The sequence below is a fragment of the Trachurus trachurus genome (assembly GCF_905171665.1).
Source record: "Trachurus trachurus genome assembly, chromosome: 17".
In the NCBI taxonomy this organism is placed as follows: Eukaryota; Metazoa; Chordata; class Actinopteri; order Carangiformes; family Carangidae; genus Trachurus; species Trachurus trachurus.
Window position 1 is genome coordinate 9,250,483 of NC_139900.1, and position 19,884 is coordinate 9,270,366.

The window sequence follows — 19,884 nt, forward strand, 5'->3', positions numbered from 1 at the left end:
CATACTGCCTTCTTTATAGAAGAGAAAGAGAGATGGCGTTTGAAGCCTGTGTATTTCCTGAAATTCACTTTATGCTTTTATTACATGTCACCACTGATTTTTATGAGTATTAAGATATGGTTTCCTAATAAATATTTGCCTTATTACAAGATAACAGAGGTTTATTGATGGTTAAGTGACAGTAAACAGATAAATGTTACCTTGTATGATACTACACAAACTATGTTTCATCCTGTTGCTGTGCATTTTATACAGTATTCCTTGGATGGAATAAAATATAGCTTCTTAGGTGTGTTTAGGTGTGTAACATCAAATAAGCACAATATCAACAATGAGTATATGCTTACAGAGGGCTCCTTTTGTTGAGTAATGAAATAAGACCTTATTATAATTCAGTCATTCTTTATCTGTATTGCAGCTTTGATGGAGTGTTAATGTGCTATCATGCCACCTAATATTGGGCTTTAGTAGTTCATATTGCAAAACAAACTTATTATTACTACAAATCAATTGCTATACAGTGATCCTATAGGGCTTGTGGGGGCCAGAGAGATACAGGGCCCTATTCAGGTTGAAGGGCCCTAAGTTCATCACTTCAAATGCTGAGACCATTCTTGTTATACAAGTATGAAAGTAATCAGTCGCTATGCAGAGAAAGTTTTGTATTGGACATCTTACAGGAGTGAATTAATGAAGTAAGATATCTGAAAAACAAACCGGGAGTAGCGTTCTCTTTTTTTTTTTAACAAATCACAAAGTAACAGTCTGTATCCTAGGCAAGTAAAAACAGAGAAAGTTTTATTTGTAGATATACAGTACATCTTGCATCAATGCATTAGTGAAGTACCATATCTGTAAAACAGACAAACTAGGCACAGTAACTTTGGCAGTGGGAGAACGGTATCTATTTGTATTCTCTTTTACCACTTAAGAACAAAAAGGTGTGCTCAGGTCAGTTGTATCCAAACTTTGACCCAAACTCTTGACCAAAGACAAATTCAGCCTCACAGAAAACACAGTGGTCACTTACTGTACTGTTGGGAAATGACTCAGAGGTAATCCTCATGTAATTTGCACGAACACCTATGGGTGGTGGAGTGGGGATCAGTGGAGCAGCATCCCTGGCTGGGTGTATGTGTGTATATGTGCAGTGAGTAGCCAGGCTGCCACACCCCCCAGCACCGTTACCGCAGCAGCAGCGGCAGCAGCATCAGCGGCAGCATCGGTGGTGTGATCATGTGACGCCTGCATTTCCGACACAACAATACAACACCGTATCGGTCTGCATCATTCACGTTCTTCCAGTTCCCACCACTGTCTCTCTCTCGCTCTCTCCCTCCCTCCCCTCTCTCTCTCTCCCTCCTCTCGCTCTCGGTATGGCGGACGGCGAGAGGTCTCCGTTACTATCAGATCTGGGAGATGGAGCTCTTGGCAGCGGCAACGGCGGGGTGTCTCCCGGCGCGGCGCCCTACGGTGTGCCCAACAAACCACAGAGTGAGTATCCATGGTGCTCTGCTCTCCTCTCCTCTCCTCTCTCTGCTGCTCCTCCTCCGCCCGACTCCAGCCTGAGTTAGCCTAGCCTAGCCTAGCCGACGTTAGCATCCACTGACTGGGCATTCTGGTTAGCTTGCTAGCTCAGCTGTGACAGCGACAAAGCACCGAACTGTTGCGACTGTGCATGTAAATACATATGATATATGATATAATATAAATAAAATATAATGCTTTGCAATGGTAATGTGTGTAGCAGAGGCTGAGTGGAGTGTTAGCGTTATGCTAACTAGCTAGCTGGCTGGCTAACCTTGCAACCGGTGTACTAGCTTGACAGCTAGCTCCCCTTAGCTTCAGATATACAGCTCTGTAATATTATTTATTGCAATGGTGATAATCTATATTTTATTCATGTTTAATAGCAGATGTTTTCCCGTGTGTGTTTCAACAAATGAGTGGTGCCCATTGTGCTCACACACAGGCTAGGTAGGTAAGATGCAACGCTTAGGTAGCTAGCTAGCTAGTTAGCATCCGAGAAACACCTGATGTGATTGACATGTAAGAAAGCCATTACGGCGGCTGCTGATGGATGCTGCAAGACACAGCTGCGGCCAATGGCAGCTCGCACAGGGAGGAGGAACCGTGTCTGATGACATTAATGGAAAAGGCATGAGATAAGGCTTTATAATTGTGTTGTTGCTCCCACTAACTGCTCCAAACACTCTTGCTTGTACCTGATGTGGAGAGTTGTTGTGCAGAGCAGGCAGTGTGTATGTGATGTGTTGCATCAGATTACTTTCACTTCACTTTCTCTGCTTCACTTTCTTTTTCTCAGGCAAACAATTTAGTCTCCTCTGTGTTGAATCTGACCCCGCTCAACATTCCTGGAGTGTTTTCTCATCTAAAAGCTCCTTTCAGCTGAACCCAAGACAAAATCTTATTACCTTGTTACGCGTAACGCAAGAGGTGACTTGTCACGGGAATTGAGGCAACTCTTGTGACCGAGTTTCCTCAACAATCCTTCATTTGTCACTGCTCCTACTAGGATTATATTCATTATCATCTCCCCTCTCTTGTCTCCTGTTTAGACTTCCCTCCATTCCCCAGCCCGACTCAGCCCTCAGTGCTCCTAGGGGAGGACCCTCCACCTTATTCCCCGCTCACCTCCCCGGAGAGCGGCAGTGCTCCTGTTATCAGCTGCAGGGTGTGTCAGAGCTTGATCTCTGTGGAGGGCAAGATCCACCAACATGTGGTGAAATGTGGGGTCTGCAATGAAGCTACGGTGAGTTAACACAGGGGTCTGCACACCCATACAGTTTGCTGATAAAATATCTCACACTAAGTAAAACAGGATTTCTGTTAAACAAAACAATAAAAAAAACATGTCTAGCCTTAGAGTGAGTGTTGGTTTTACTCGCCCAGATACACATCTGAGATTTCTACTTCCATCTTATTAAAAATTACATAATGGATGACATTCAAAACAAAGGAAATTGACATTTCAAAAATTAAATATATATTTTTCTGGAGTTCTTTTCTCATTACTTAGGATAATCCACAGAGTGCACAGTGAGGTCACTAATGGTCCCTATAATCCCCGTCAGCATTTCTCTCACACTTCTCTCTTCTCTTGAAAATTGTTCCAATTAAACTTTTTTTTTTTATTATTTAGGTTTGGGTGAACTAACCCTTTGAAACACAGTGTGTATCAGATAGAGTTTAAACATCATGAAAACTTCTATGAATTTAATTATAAAGATTGTCAGTCTATCAGGTTCCAGCAAGTTGGAAATTAATTCCCACCATTATCTCCCTTCTTATAGGGCAAAAAAAATGATAATGGGGCAGAAAACACCCAGGTTTCAATCAATCTCATGATCTAGTTAGTCAGTCGAGAGTTTAATGATGCAGTGGGGGCGACCCATCAGCAGCCTGACAGCAGGGTGTTAACTGAAGCCCAGGGGAAGGTGTGGGATCCATACAGTGGTGAAACACTGATTCAAATCTCCATTCACTCATCGACCTCAAGCATTGGCCCTTTAAAGCTGCACTACTATTTCACAAAGTAAAGATGACACAAGGCTGACAGCTCCAGTCATCGTAAAATGCTTCAGACTCACGTCCTACTAATTTATAAAGAATATAATTGAATTATAACAGACATAAGACTTGTTTCAAACAGCAACAACAATCTTTAGATATGCAAATCCGTGGAACAGCTCCTTATCAAATGCAAGTTTGTGGCCTAAATAGTTTTGAAGCCTTTGTCTGTATTTCCTTCTGCATTATTCATATTAAATTCCCCCATCATTATTAATATTAATATAAAGTGCCAGACAGACCTGTTGCTTTGCAGTTGGCCTCGAGCTGCCCCTCTTTTCCCTCACAGTATGCAGCGTTGTGAATGCTTCATGCATGTTTTAGTTAAAGTCTTACCTTGCCTATTAATTACTCAAGAGCTCTATAATTATGTCTTTTGTGTCATTTTTTTGTAGCAACAAGCAGCACCTTAAGTGTTATTATACTGTAATGCTGTCCCACGGCTCCTTAACTACAGCTGCAGCACAGCCGCTGACAGCATCTCTCTGAATACCCTTCTTCGTCTTCTTCTTCTCGTTGTCCTGGTTAATTCTCGTCCCATCAAGAATAATTGGGTGGTTATCTGCTCTTATTCTAATTCGTTGTTCCACTGTCTCCGTCCCTCCCGTGTGCCTCTGTCTCCCTCTGCAGCCCATTAAGAACGCCCCAGCAGGGAAGAAGTACGTTCGCTGCCCCTGCAACTGTCTGCTCATCTGCAAAGTCACTTCCCAGAGGATCGCCTGTCCCCGGCCATACTGGTAAGAAATGACTTGTGTTTGTGCGCGCACACACACCACTGAGAGACTGGAGGAACACTGTGTATCTAGTTTGGGAGAAGTGAAGCAGAGGAAACAAGGTGCAGTGGGAGCAGCGGTTCCTCAATTAAGGCTGTGCTCCCAGCACAGTTTACATGTGGTGCTCAGCCAGCCGGATGAGGAAATAACAGCCTCATTAGAACAGCCACATCATGGGTTTCACTTCTACATGTCCCCAGTATTACAGTATGAGAGGTGCTGTGTCTCTATGGATATTTTAGTGTGTGTTATTTTAGTCAGGCATGGGGATTATGTAAAGATTTAATTTACAGGATGTGCACTTTGCAGCTAGAAATAAAATCATGAAATCCACTCAGGTTATACCTCCTTTAATTATAGACTAAACTTCTGCAGAGAAGCTGAAACCAACCAAATGCACAACTTAAAAACGCATATCCAGGGACATGAAAAGTGACACACTGGGCTAAAAGGCTAGGCTAACAGGTCAAATTTGTAATAATATCAGACTGATCATGATATTTTATGATAGATTTCTTCATATTTTCTGAACTCAAGAAGAATTGGACAGAAGAGTGTGGTTTATTATAATGTAAATATCACATGATCACATATCTACTGTTACCTTAGCCTCAGTTGATGAAGTTGTTCTCCGAATTTGAAGCATTTGTGTATTTGCATGTTACAGTGTGTTGAGCTCTCAGGGCCACCGTACGGAGTCCTCTAAAGAACAAAAAGCACAGGGAACGGGAACAGGAGTTACATTAAACATCACTTGTTGTGTGATGATACTTATTTTCCTCCGCACACGACGAAAACATGACAGAGATGCTGACACTTCAAATGCAGTTTGGGAGGGAAAAGTTTCTCTTGTCTTCTGTCGGGAAACTTGTTCAATTAAAAGCGACACACAGCACATTTAACAGGTCAAAGAGACGCCAATGTGTTGGGATTTTTATCGTCAGAAAACACAAGGCTGATGTCAATGAAAAAACGCGCGGCTTTGGCAGCTCATCTGAACATCATGCTGCCGCAGCCTCGTGTAATTGCTCTGAAAGATAAGATTCCTTGTTTATGCCCAAGGCATAAAATATGCAAGAGCAACATTTTTAGCCATCCATTTTCTTTCTTTCTTTTTTTCTTTATTTTTTATTTTCTGCTGCTATCTAAATATGTATGACGTTAAACTGTACATCACAAAATCTCCTGTTTATAAATATCTGAAATCCATAATTCATCTGTCGGCTTCACTGCAGATCATCAGGTTAGACTCCAGGCTAATTAGTGTTTGAATGCTAATTGGAGGCAAAAAATAAATCCATTAATGCCCTGATGTCTCTAACAATAACATTACATCACATCATTTACCCTTTAACCAGCAATTAGCCATGGCATTATTTCTCATTTTATTCCTCAAAACAAAATAAGGACTCTTATTCTTGAAAGGAGTTTCTGTTTCAACTGTGAAGTTTGTATCAGTGGAGGAGATGCAGATCTGTTGGCCTAACTTATCTCTGACATAACTATTCACTGACCACAGGTTGCTCATTTTGTTTCGAGTGATCCTAAAGGACTGTAAACGCTCCTCAGGGGAAAACCTTTTTCTGGAGAGTTTGTCTCCATTGTGGCTGTTTTGCATCTAAACCAGACATGCTGACTGAACCAGACACATCTCAGTGCTGCTGTCTGATCACTGATCCTCAGCTACTGGAGTTGTCTCAGGAGGCTGGTGCTAGAAAACAAGAAAAAAAAGGAAAAAAAAGCAGTGTTGGTGGTAATGAGAGGACCGGCTGTTGATGGATCCTCGAAAGAAAAAGTGAAATCAGTCGTCTGCCTCTCTCCACACCAGCGTAATGAGGCGACTGCTCACAACACCAGGCCGTCAACATTTTACTGTTAAAAACTGAATAACATGTTGAAGTGAAGCTGAAGCTGAAGCTCTGTGTGCGTTCATCTCTCTGCAGCAAGAGGATAATTAATCTGGGTCCAGTTCATCCCGGTCCGGCCAGTCCCGACCCCCAGCCGGCCGGGGCCCGCGTCTCCTGTGGACACTGCAGCAACACCTTCCTGGTAACAAACACACACACAAACACACACACACACACACACACACACTCTCCTTAATCAGACTGAACATTTCAGGATTTGGAGTCAGACACACACTCTTTTATCAGTTTCAAAGCAAAAGGAAAAGTATTATAGCCCTTTTTTTGCCAAGAGTTAAACGAGAGGATCAATTACACAGATTGCAGATTTGAGAGTGGTATCGATCTTCTCGTTAACTCTTGGCTGATGCACAAGCGTCAAGAAGACAAGGCCAAACTAATGGCGTAGATGTCGGATCTGGATTCTAAACAAAATGTAATCATGAGGGTATGACTGAGCAGTCCGAGCTCAAAGGTCCACGTCGAGACTTCTGAGGCCTTCACACTCATCTCATAGACTTTAATGGAGCTGGATAAAGTGTCATCACATGATAAAGCTTCATTCTTTTTTTTAAAGTATATTTTTTTGGCTTTTTATTTGATAGCACAGTGAGATAGACAGGAAAGGGGGAGGCAGAGAGAGGGGGAATGACATGCAGGAAAGGTCTGCCCGACGCGGGACTCGAACTGGGGACACCTGCGTTGAGGACTGTAGCCTCTGGGGCGGCCGCTTTAACCACTGCGCCACGCACCGCCCTGATAAAGCTTCATTCTTAAACCAGCTCAAGCTACAAAAGCTGGGAAATGGATTTTGATTTTGATTTTTCTTGTAAATCTATTTATATTTATGTTTCCATCCTTCTATTTTAATGCACATTTTGGAATTTGCACTTGAAAAAACCTGAACATGTACTGTACATCACATTTTTTTGCTGTATCGATACAGATAAATGCGCTTTGGAAACTGATAAGCGAACCAGTTCTGCGTGCAAATGATGACGAGTTGCCATGATGATGGCCACCTGGGTTGCTGTAGCAACTGCTTGTCTGCTCCTAACACGGCCAAATAAAGCAGACATGGCTGTTTTTATAACTCTTCCACAGACCACATATTATTTCTTCAAAACTCTCCAATATCTTCTCTCTTTGCCTTTCGCCACCGGCTTTCCTGTTTGTTTACCTTTTTGTCCTTGCACGCGCCGTCTCCTTTCTCCTGCACATTGGCAGCTGACTCGAGAATTAGCACTTAACTGTAGTGGATGAAAACAAATGCGCATTTCCTTTTGCCGCAGTAATAAGAATTCGCTAAGGATTTGCGATACAAATTGGATGTAAACAAGACTTATGTTCATTAAATGTCATTAGATTTCTCACAGATGTCAATCAGTTTTATGGGTAAAATTCAGAAAAGCAAACTACTGTCAGTTTAAAAGACTCTTAAATTATTAACAGCAGGATTTCCACTGTTAGTTTTATTTAAAAAGACATTAAGTAATGACCCGTGTCGACCTCTGTGACAATCATCAGTACAACCTCTGTTTATTAAGTCTCTGGCACAGCTCCCTGCCTCTCCTGTCTCTCTGAATGACATAAAGCAGGAAAAAAGACACAACCAATAAAATCACATACAGTACGAGAGCCAAGACTCAGTAAAACACAGTTGTTTTTTTGTTTTGTTTTTTTCATCTCCATGCAGACGAGCTGCACAGTAAAACTGCTCAGACATTGTAGCTGAAATGTCCCTGTGACAGTTTCATTAGGCCTGCAAGGTTATTGTTGTGAAATGTACTGTTGCACAGCCAGAGTCGTGAATTATTGAACAGCCCAAAATATTCTTGCACCAGGCCAAGTAAATGTTGAGTTATTGGTGTGAAGATCAATAACCCCATCAACTCCCGGCTGATATATTCTGGCCATTTCTGTGCGAAAGGGGAAGTAAAAAATTAACTTACAGCTCCATAACAATGTGTGTGACGGGCAAAAGACGGTTTGGATATACTGTATGGTGAGGAGAAGAAGAATAAGGAGGAGGAGGAGGAGGAAGGGAAGAATAGAGCTGTGAAAGGAGGTGAGACGGATGGGACGAGGTGTTTAACATTCAGCCGGACCTTTCCTACCGCTTAAAGACAGGGTGGCTGAATGAAAATCCAGATCTGTGCCCTGGGTGGCGACGCAGCGATCCTTTAGCCGCCGATGGAGTGGCGACGTTCTCTGTGCTGCTTCACATATGAAAGTGTTTCAGAGGAATATACAGCACGGTGTAGTCTGCTGCTCTGCAGGGTTTTTTACAAATGCATCACGCCAGCAACATAAAGGAGGAAACAAATGTGTCTACGCCCTCAGAGGCGGACATTTTTCTTTTCTCATTTTTATGTGGCGTGCAGCACCTGTTGGCAAGAGCTGGGATGGTTGTATTAAATTTCTCGCAATGTGCTATCAATCCGTGCAACTGCAGGCGAATCTGAATAAGGCCATCTGTAAGAGAGATCCCCTCTCTCTCTCTCTCTCTCTCTCCTCCAGCTGTGAACTGGCTGCACTGCACAGGACGTGTACATGTACAAGTACGGCCATCAGCGCAGGGTTGAATTCAACTCGGCTGTAATGCTGAGACACGATACGATATCCTCACAATACTTGAGACTCAATACGATATTATTGTGATTTTAAACATTTTGTAATATCCTGAGTATTACAGTGATATTGCGGTTTATTACTTTACCCAAACAAAAATTTTGTCCACATCTGTAGAAATATGAGGACTGTGGAGCTGCTGTGCAACACAAATTTCCACGCAAACGGACGATAAAAGGTTTTCTTAACTTATCTGTTTTATCTAATAAGATGAAAGTTCTCAGTCTGTTCATGTTCATCAGTTTTTATTCTTGTGAAAAGGGATCGTCAGGCAGACGGACCAACCAACACAGTCTGAAAAATAACTGCTAGTCTGTTAGTACTAAATACTTTGACTTCCTGTTTGCAGTTTATATAATAATCAATATTCTGTTTTTTGTTTTTTTTAAAGATATTTTTGGGTGTTTTTTGCCTTAATTTGATAGGACAGAGTATAGAAAGACAAAAGGGCAGGGAGAGAGACTTGGGGAATGACATGTACTAAAGACCATCTTGGTCGGGAGTCAAACGGGCGATCAGTACTTCAGGCATGGGACTATTAACACTTCAATACTATTATGTATATCAATTCTCTTCTGCATCCTTAAAAATTACTTTTTTCATTGATTTCTCAGAGAAATAATCACCAATTTGATGATCATTAAAGTCTTTTATCAAGCAAGAATAGAAAAATATATTTTTTTGCTTTTGTGCAAATTGAAAATCTTTATATTTTTGATTATTAGTAAAAGAATTTGGATTCATCACGTTGCATTCAGGGAACATGTGATTGGCACGTCTTTCCTGTTTCCACATTGTATAGCTTCGTCTCTATAGATAATTAATTCGGTTCAGCTGAAGAGCCGCTGCCAGTATTATAACCCAGAGAGCCTGCAGTGTGCATCCAGCCAGTTGGATGGAAAACAACTCATCATCCCCTCCACGCCCCCCTCCATAACTCACCCCGCTCCCCCAGTCAGGTCACTAATATAAAAACCTTCTGGCCAGGACAAACACATTGAAAAAATCATTCACTCCAACTGCCATTAACACATTATAAACAAGCAGTGAAGGACGTCGCTCCCTGACACCTGCACATATTTCCTCTTTTCTATTTCCTACACAGTCATATTTATTTATGCCTTATCTATCTTCCCCCGATTCATTTTACACGCTGTGTTTTTATTCTGAGCGACAGCCAGGACAAAATTAAATTGCCTTTTGATAGACAATGATGTTTTTATGATTCTGGGACCGTGAGTTAGGCTGTAAGCACCGGTGAAAACATCAGTATAGAGGGCGACAGTGAACGCAACACCGGGACTTGAAAGTGATAATATGACAAATAGTTTTACAGGTTTTTTCGGAGGAGAGTGGTGGTTGGCTGAATCTCTTTGTCTCTTGTGTGATTTCAGTGGACAGAGTTCACGGACCGGACGCTGGCCCGGTGCCCACACTGCAGGAAAGTGTAAGTAGATCAATAATCAATTCATCCGTTAAACCGCGGCCTGTTTCCGTGTCTGACTTACGACTTCGAGCTGAAGCTTTAGTTCAGAGAAACCCGACCGACCACGAGCAGGCGGGTCGACTCGGTAGCCGCTTCAGAGACTTTCTCAAAAGACGGGACGCACACCGTTTGCTTTCTGAGAACCAAAGCCGTGGTATTTTTTTTGTTTACCCGACTGTGTCTCTAACCTCAGCTGCTACAACCACATGTTTCCCAGAAGCCTCGGTGTGTTTACATGTTTCTCACGAACATCACGAGGTCTCTGATCTGTGGGATTTTATTTTACTCCATGTATGTTTGTGCGCCTCAGGATTTCCTTTGAACCTCATGACAACCACATTCCTGCATCACTCGCTCCATAAGCTTCTTAACATGGAGACATGCGGTTATTTCAAGTATGGCATAGCTGTAATGTTATGATTTGATATAATAGGATTATTGGTTATTTCTGATGATGGCTTGATTATGAATTCAAGCTGAATTGTGGATAAAAAAAGAGAGGACATGCGTCTTCAACGTTTAAAGTTTCCATCTGACATTTCAGAATAACAGGGATTTTTTTCAGGCATGCAGAACATCCAGTTTGCTTCACAAGGTGCTGAAAAGAGATGTGCCACTTGTGTGTTGTTGGTGGTGTTGCTGCAACAACAACACACAAGTGTCTCATGACAGCTTGAAGTCATGAGATTTCACTTTGTCACACTCAAAATAGCCCCGACGCCGAAGCAGTGCAACGTTGAGACTTTCAGTCTTGAAGTTGTGTTTCTGCAGGTGAAACCATGATCATCCGTTATGTGTCAGTTCAGCCCTGCACTTCCAGCACTTCGCCTGCTTTGGCCACAACAAACACACAAACAATTTTATAGCCCATAAAATATAGAAATGAAAAATATTGATCCTATACAAATGGTGTTTATTCTATGGACTGGGTTTAACTACGTGCAGCAGCTATTTGTTACCTGTTTATGCCTCCGACTGGAAGCTTTTGTGGATGCTTCTTTCATGGTGCATTAAAAAAAACTGGCAAATTATTTTTTTAGCTGTCATTGTTATCATTTAATAGGACAGCAGACGTGTTGACATGTAACAGTGTGAAAATCATTGAAATCGTGATAATAACAATAATGAATGAATTCCATTTAGCTGTGCAGGTTCAGGGTCCTTGACTGTCACGCTGTCATGTTTTGTGGGGAAATTTAATAAGGTCTCTGCTCTTTTCAGAATATGACGATTCAAAATGGTTTATACCGGGTCATGTCTTTGTGTTTCATTTGATTCAATCTCCTTTTATAAAGTTAACTCTGGTTTTCTCTCTCTCTTTCTCTCTCTGTTGGACCTGCAGCTCCTCCATTGGTCAGAGGTATCCCCGGAGGCGGAGCTTGTGGTGTTTTCTACTCTGCTTGCTATTTAGCATTTCCACCGCTGGGCTGATGGTGAGTGGAGTCCCATCCAACAGATGTATAGTATATAATAGTTGAACAATGTTTAAAAACTTAGTTTGCTACATCCACTGCAGCCGAAGCAGCTACAGCCTCTCTCCCTTTGTTGTCACTTGTTCAACGTGGAGGATGTGCAGTTTGCAGCAGCAGCTCCCAGACACCATGTAACAAGCCTCTATTTGTCAGAGAGACAACACAACACCAGCTTCAACTCCCACTGAGCAGCAGAACAGAGTGACCTTCAGTTTTTCCATGTTTTCTTCTTATTTCACTCACTTTGATGTGCAACACAAGCCGCCGACGCTCGCCGTGCATTCTCCGTCTCCTGCTTCCCTCGTTGTTAGCTCTTGTTTAAATGATTAGAAAAAGAGAGCAACGGTATAATATCCTCAGTCGATCCGTTTTTTTTCTGGACGACTGAGCAAAAGTCTAAAAATAAACATCATCCACCACCACCTCTGTGCAAAGAAGTGGCTGATGGGTAAATTCTGCCTGGCGAACAGCAGAGGGCGCAAGATGAGCACTGAATCGGTTCAGCACAGGAGTCTCAGTGCCAGTCGCCATGGAGCAGACGATAAATATGCTGTGTTGACAGCGTTGCATAATGGTGACGTGGCGGCAATAAATGTCATAACATGACTTAAAAAATTAATTAATTAATTAAAAAAAGGCTGTTTTAATTATAAGAGTGGTCCAGGAGCAGGTGTTGTGACAGTTTAATCCTCAGAGGAAACTTGAAACAGCAAGAGCCTGAGACTAGTAACAGATCAAACTTGTTTACCAGGATGGATTTAATTATAAACAACAAAAGCAGTGGTTTTTAAATAATGGTGGGTGAGAAGAACTGAATGCAGCACAAATTTACAAAATCAATTGAGTTGGAGAGGATGCGGTGAGAGGAATGTGAATCACTCTCAAAGCCTACCTGGTAATTACTCTAAATATTTCAGATTAATAATGTTATTTTAAGTAAAATGTTTATCATGATGTTATAGAAACTGTCTTCACCTAATACTTAAAAGTTGCAGCAATGAAACAACCTGCTCCGGCTTTCTTATTTAAAACATTCAAGTCCAAAGTAAATGAATATTCGAAATGGAGGGAATGACCTCTAGAATCCGAAATCACAAGACAGAATCCACGGGAGGGCGAAGTAAACTCGCTGAATATGAGGCCAACAACTGAATGACTAAATAATTTGGGTGTGTTAACCTTTTTTTTAAGAGGAGGGTGGAAACACAGAGGGAGAACGAGACGCAGCCTCGAGGAGAAACGGCTGCGCAAGGTCAAACTGACAAATGAAATAATCATTTAATATAGATTCAAGTTCAGCGTTGTTTAATTTTACTGAGGATCCATGAACCGAAAACCTGCCTGGAGGCTGCTGAGGGAGGGAAGGTTTTAACGCCGATCAGTCACTGAACGCCTCATCTGCCTCATGGTCGTCTTGTTGTTGACCATGTCTGTCGCTTTATGACCACAGTTCACCGTCTCCTAGAGGAAAAAAAGACAAAAAAAAGTCCAAAATGACTCAGGGGGCTTTCACATCGGTCTCTGGTCTGGACTTTCAGACTTCTCCGTTTGATCCGAACCAAATTTAGAGATGTGAAAGCTCCTCAGATCCATGACCTGAACCGAAGACCTGAAATTGGTCCGACCAAAAGAGGTGGTCTGGTGACGATAAAACCTTACGTTCATCCAAATCTGAACTACTCGCATATTGGACATGGCGTTGATGCTGCTAGTAGCAATGCCAGAACAGTATAACTATCGTTGCCACAATGCAAACTTGTTGATTCATTTTCTTAGATCGCTACTTTGCAAACTGGCTAATTTGAGGAGAGCTGTAGTGACATAAAACATTAATGCAGAGTGAAACCAGAACCAACCAGATCAATGACAATGTAGCAGAAACACCAACCTTGGTTCAGACTTCCAGTCGTTTAAAAACACCCTCTAACTGTTTAGTTTTAATGAATATAAAGACGTTTTCACACCAGGAAAGTCCATTAGTTTACTTGCTTTGGTCTGGACCAGATGCAATGTTTTTATTTGTTTTGTTTTTTTTGTTTCTTTGGTGCGGCCAGAATTTGTAAACAAAGCCACATCATGTTCGCTGAGGTCGTTCAGTCATTGGTCAGGAGCGTCTGGGGTGGGGGAAGGTAGGGAGCACAAAGTGGAAGTAAACAATCGTGGAGAGCTTTCCCACTGAACTCGTTGTTCTGATATTGATCTGCAGGGTTCCTACGAAAGTATGGAAAAGTGTGGAATTTGATTTTATGCATTTCCAGGTCTGGAAAAGTATGGAAAATGGAAACTATTGTATGGAAATGTATTTATCTGTATTGGTTTTATCTGACTTTATTTGGGTTAATGATTTTGCCATTGTACCTAGCTACAATCTCCTGGATATTATTTGGTGGCATAATGGCATATAAATTCAGAATAATGAAAACAAAGGATTAACTGCATGATTTATTTACATTATATACATCTATTTACTCAAATGTCACAAATGATTTGATTTTTTTTTACCGAGAAGTCTTGAAGTTAGGGTCTGGAAAAAGTCTGGAGGAAATCTGGATCTAGATTATACACCTTCAGACATTCACCAAACATTTTGAGCTTTAAATACAATGCCAGTTTTACAATGACGGCTGTGAAGGAGACGCCAGTTCTCATTTGCGCCAAAGACGTATGCTTTTTGCAACTGGGTGGGATCGAGGTCGGGATGCTTACAGAAAGACCACCTCTTCAACTGGGTCTTGGTCCACTTGTTCCATTGCTGTATTCACACTTGGCCAAAAGGTCCGCGCCAAGAGGCGGAGAAACGAATTTGAGTTTGTTTCAAGCAGACTTTACAAATCAGGTGTGAAAACGCTCTCAGTCACCAGGTCTGAATCCAGTCCAAGACCTTTTCATGTTGCACTCTAGACCTGGAGAACCCAAAGAACCCGGTCTGCCTGTGGTCCTAGACTGTGTAAAAACAGGACAGGATGTTATTTATTATAGGGATGTTTGATATTCCCGAGAGCAGCACAATAATGTGTCGGACTAAATGCTTCTTAAATTATTGTTCATTCATTTTTTTCTCACTCTTTATATCCATATTAGCTTTGCTCTCACGCTGTGGCTTTGAAACCCGCTCGAATTCACATTTCCATACTCTCAGAAAATCCCTATGGGTTCTCTCAAAGTCATTTTTGCCATCTTCATTAAATAATTTTCTTCTGAGCAGCTGCACACTTAATACTTGATGGGAAAGCCATTTTCTCTCTCCTCCTTACCGCTCCCTCCTCATTCTTCGCCGCTGAATACCAGCTCCATGAAAAATTGTGCATTTGAAAACCGTACAATTCAGTATCATTGCATTAGCGTGGTTCATGTGGATTAATCACTCGCTGTAGATACATGAAGGGAAGTCGGTGCTTTGTCTGCTGCTGTCTTCTGTGCGTTAAGTGAATTTGTGTTGGATTTTTTGGCATTTTTACAGATCGAAAGATCATTTAAACCAATTTAATTAATAATTTAAAACAGATTCAGGCTCTAATATGTTGAAATCTGCTTTGTTTCCTAAATATCTTTGGGTTTTCGACACTTAAATGCACCACATACTGCATTTGGGTGATCAATCAATTAATAAACAAACCATTAGCTGCAGCTTTACTCTGAGTTAACTTTGCTGTAACACTCATCAGTGGCCGGCGTGCACTTTAAATACTTGGCTGGAATTTGGAGCCATTTAAAACATGATAAATGGGTCAGATAATAAACGCCGAAAACATTTTCAAACATAATTATAGCTTTAGCTCTCGGGTTGCCTGCGTTTAGCCCGGCTAGACCTGAGCTGGATCATAATAATCACCGTAACACACCCAGAATGAGCTTGCACTTTTTCTTTTTTTTTTTCTGAGCATCATCTGAATCCCTAAAACGCTGCGTCTCTCCTCTCTAGGCCGGGACGTGGGTGAAGGCTCAGACCTACCAGGGGATCTACGCCTCGTGGGCCGTGCTGCTGCTGCTGGTGCTGGTCACCCTGGCTCGGGCCTTCTACTGGGCCTGCATGAGGGTCAGCCAGCCGCTCCAGAACTTCACATAGAGCGAGCGAGCGAGCGAGCGCCCTTTCAGCTCCTCCACGGCTCCACTCCTTCTTCTCAACCCACCAGGCAGGAGGAAAGACGGCTTCGACAAAACAAAACAAAAAAAACAAAACATACACACAAAAAAAACAAACAGAATATTTATTTAAATCCAACTCCAGAAAGAAATCATTCTCCTCCTCCTCCTCCTTCCTGCTCCTTCCCCCTTTCAGTCCAATGTGTTTCTAAACCCTGATGGCGGCGGCTGCGACAGCTATATATCTAAAGATAACTATGACGATGCGTATAGCCTAATGTACTGTTAATCTATTCTAATCTCATGGCCAGTGTGGGGTTCATTTTAACAATTTTAACACTTGTTCTTCTTCTCTTTCCCCTCTTCGCTGCTGTTCCTAAATTTTGGCTTTAGTCTTTGGCACATCTGTTGCTCTCTCTTTCTCTCTTTCTCTCTGAACTTCTAAGACGAGGGCTCCATGTTAAGTCGTTTAGTTTTTCTTTTGGAGGGAGGGGGGGACGGCGGTGGGGTCTGTCCCTTTTCAGTCCTGATTTGACATTTAGTATTTCAGCATTTAACATTTTTTTAAAAACAGAGAATCAGATTATTTTGTGAAAGCGGCGATGAAGTCAGATGAATCTTAAAAAATGAACGAAAAAAAAAGACAAGGAAATTTTTAAAAAATCGATGCCAGTAGAAGATGGCCAGACTGATTGACTGGAGGGACATCGGCCTCCGTTTGTGAATCTAAAGATCAAGTAGGTGCTGAAATGTGTCTGAAAAATTGAATTCAGCAGTATGTGAAGGTAGGCTATGATGTGTCTGAACTCGGTGTTTATGCTGAATTATCCCCTGGGACTGACTTTGATCCAAAGCAGCTTGAAAGCCTTAAAAGGAGGATGTGATAGAAGGATTCAAACACACACACACACACACACACACACACACACGTATATATATACACACACATATAAACACATGTGCATCCACAGCCACATGAGTGAGCAGCGGTACACAACAAAAGGAGGATGCTCTTTTAGAGTCGCTACAGCTCAGAAACCAGTTTGTCAAAGACGTCGCAGCCTCTCTCTTCAAAGACAGACCGGTGAACACCTTTTTTTTTTTTTTTTCTCGGCGCTGCTGCGAAAAGTGACATGCACGCCACTTTGCGTGAAAGTTGGGTAATTTGTTCTGCTCCTGTAAGAGTGTTAGCAAATCTACGGCTCCTTTTCTTTGATCCGTATCTGCAGCCAACACGGTTTCTTTTTTAAGAAAAAAAAAAGAAACAACAACTTTATTTTAAAGTTGTGTCTCAATAAGAACTTCTGTCACACATCTTCAGGTTATATTTCACAGGCATATATACACACCAACGTGTGGTAAAGCTCTTCCTCCCCCCTGAAATCCAACAGATGGGTTTATTTTATTACACACTGTGCGTCTAAATGGTTTGACCCCCAAGTTTATTTTTATTCTGCACATGAGGCGAAAACAGAAGGACCTGTTGGCTTTTAGACGTCAATATCTGCCCTCTCATCCCCACAGAAGCAAACCCAGTGAGTAGAAGGGCTGTTTTAGATTTGCTCTCTGGCCTTAGTTGTATATTTTTATCCCTGGGAGAAAGAAAGGCTGAGAGCTGAATTTTCAGGCCTCTAGGATGTTTTTTTGCTTGCAGCAGTTTAAGGTGTGAAAGCGATAAGCTAACAAATACTGTACGTCAAGCTCTTGTATCTTCTCAGAACAATATAAATGCATCAAAGCTCCAATTTAAACCCTGTAATTGGCAGGATTGCCCAACTTCTTGATTGCGTTTGGGACCATTCATGATGAAAACGTCTCTTTTTTTCCCCTTGTCATTGAAGATGGAGGCTGATCCAGAGCTTTCTACTTTGTCGGTTGCAGGTGGAGCTTTCACCTTCAGGCCATTTAAATATTTTTAAAAGAGGGAAAGCTCCACCTTCTCCACTCAAAGCTTGAAATAAGTCCGAATTAGGTCAGTAACATAAACACAAACACGAACAAGACACTACATGTTACATTCTCACTCAGTGTAAGTCCCATAACGACTTGTCTGTGCTTCTGAATGTGGTGGCATTTCTTTTGTTATGATGAATTCTGTATTTTTTGTTTCGATTTGTAAATATATTTGTTGTTTATGTACATTGGAAGTGACTAAGCGAATTATGTTGCACTCGGAGCTTAACACTACTGCTGTGAGCGCTGCGGACGTTCTTGTTTATTTTTAAGAAGGTTATTTTTGCAACTCTTCACCTGTTACATATTTAATGATTTGATGAACTACTAACCTAATAAGCCTCTGGACGCCCGGTCGTGTCCAAATCTTAACCACAAACACAAGCACATCAGCATACACACACATACACACACACCAACAAAACATTACGACTGAATCACATTCCCAAGCAATGACATTTCTATCTCTGTCGCGCACACACAAACACACACACACACCCACACACCCAGCACCTTAAACAGTAGTGAGAAACACTGCATACACCAAGTAAGATGAGACGACGTTACCCTGATAGGTCAAACTGAGGTCGCGGACAGTTCATATGGAAGTGTCATATTATTTATTATGCCCGCTGCAAAAAGGGCCACGCAAACAATTAAGTCATTTTTTTTTAAAGTCCTAAAATCTTATTTATTGTAGGAAAAAAAATTGGTCCCTGGGCATTTTTTCTTTTTTTAAAAATTTAAAATCAGTACAATGATGCCAGTTTCAGGATGTGTTTATTAGAGCATTAGTTTTTAATACGGCATCGGAAACAAGATTATAGGACAGAATGAAGGTGACGTGACTTGTTTAAAATGACCTTTTTTGCAGTGGAGTGATCATGTTTTATCCATGACTGCAAAAGAAATCAATCATGTTAATGCCAATGATCAAGAACCTGGCTAATGCTCTTTTCAGAGTTTGTTTACACACAAATAAAGACATGATGATGTACAAAACGGCTGATGTGAGTTCATATATCTATCTGTCATAACGGATTAAACCATTTATGGGTTTTTATAATGAAAAAAAAAGCCTGACTAAGACCTCCAAGGTCACTCATTAATGTTGAATCATATATATCATTGGGTTTTGCAATAGCCTGTTCAGTATGTGGATCGTCTCTCTTTTCTATATTTTATCTTCTGCTGTTTTCCAGCACCTGCACCAAACTTAAACTGGAGCTATAATCCAGAGGTTCGCTATTGTTTTTTGTGTGACCTCTACCCACAGCTGTCAATGAGCTCAGGCTGGGGGCCCATGGGCGGGGCCACAGGGGCGCTGGCCCCATCTGAAATCTACAGTAATTGGCCCCCTGAAGTGCCCAAGAACGACAATCAGATTATAGGTGAATGCAATTCCAGTGCCTAACAGTTGGCGGCAGTAATGCGCCAAATAGGCAGGTCCACCGTCGATAAAGCTGACAGAAGACGATCATTTGAATCAAAGATGCTCTACTATGATATGATGGCTCATTACAAGCTGGGCTAATGATATGAAATAGTACACTTCCTGTCTTCTAAGTGGACGTGGTTGCCCGTACCCCCACCTCGTGTTATGAACATGTGGATGGATGGATAGAAGTTGTCAGTCAAGGTCAATTTATATTTTCTTATGATAACATTAAAGGGATAGTTCAACATTTTGGCAAATTGGCCCACTGCTATAAACGCTATAGTCATAGCAGTAGGTTCGTTACCTTTAATTGTCGGTGCAAGCTATTTTTAGAACGGCGGAGCAGAGCCGTGAGCTGCTCAGAGCTATGCTACAGAGGCTCATGGGATTTCTTGGTTTTCCTCATCAAATACACAATCCAACAACTCCAAAACGCTCCGGTGGACAAGGTGTGACCTGCACATTCACCACGCTATGAGATAATAACAGAAGTTGTTTTAGAGGTAAATACAGAGACTGCTTGATGAAAAACTGCCCTGACAGGAACAAGCAT

The 19,884-nt window shown here is 41.7% G+C and overlaps 1 protein-coding gene across 1 annotated transcript; it reads left to right on the top strand.

Annotated features, from left to right (window-relative positions):
* The first annotated feature begins 1,370 nt into the window (after nt 1-1,370).
* pip4p1a (phosphatidylinositol-4,5-bisphosphate 4-phosphatase 1a) lies at nt 1,371-18,833 on the top strand. Its single transcript, XM_083990992.1, has 7 exons — nt 1,371-1,494; nt 2,580-2,773; nt 4,222-4,328; nt 6,308-6,413; nt 10,294-10,346; nt 11,728-11,818; nt 15,780-18,833. The coding sequence occupies exons 1-7, from the start codon at nt 1,377-1,379 to the stop codon at nt 15,921-15,923; spliced, it is 813 nt and encodes a 270-aa protein (XP_083847118.1). The 5' UTR covers nt 1,371-1,376; the 3' UTR covers nt 15,924-18,833.
* Nucleotides 18,834-19,884: the final 1,051 nt, after the last annotated feature.

What these genes read in the sequence shown, in the direction of transcription:
- pip4p1a (XM_083990992.1), top strand. Translation starts at nt 1,377, where the DNA reads ATGGCGGACGGCGAGAGGTCTCCGTTACTATCAGATCTGGGAGATGGA. An exon ending in TGTGCCCAACAAACCACAGA is followed by an intron (nt 1,495 to 2,579) that starts GTGAGTATCCAT and finishes TCTCCTGTTTAG; the next exon opens with ACTTCCCTCCATTCCCCAGC. An exon ending in GCCTGTCCCCGGCCATACTG is followed by an intron (nt 4,329 to 6,307) that starts GTAAGAAATGAC and finishes ATCTCTCTGCAG; the next exon opens with CAAGAGGATAATTAATCTGG.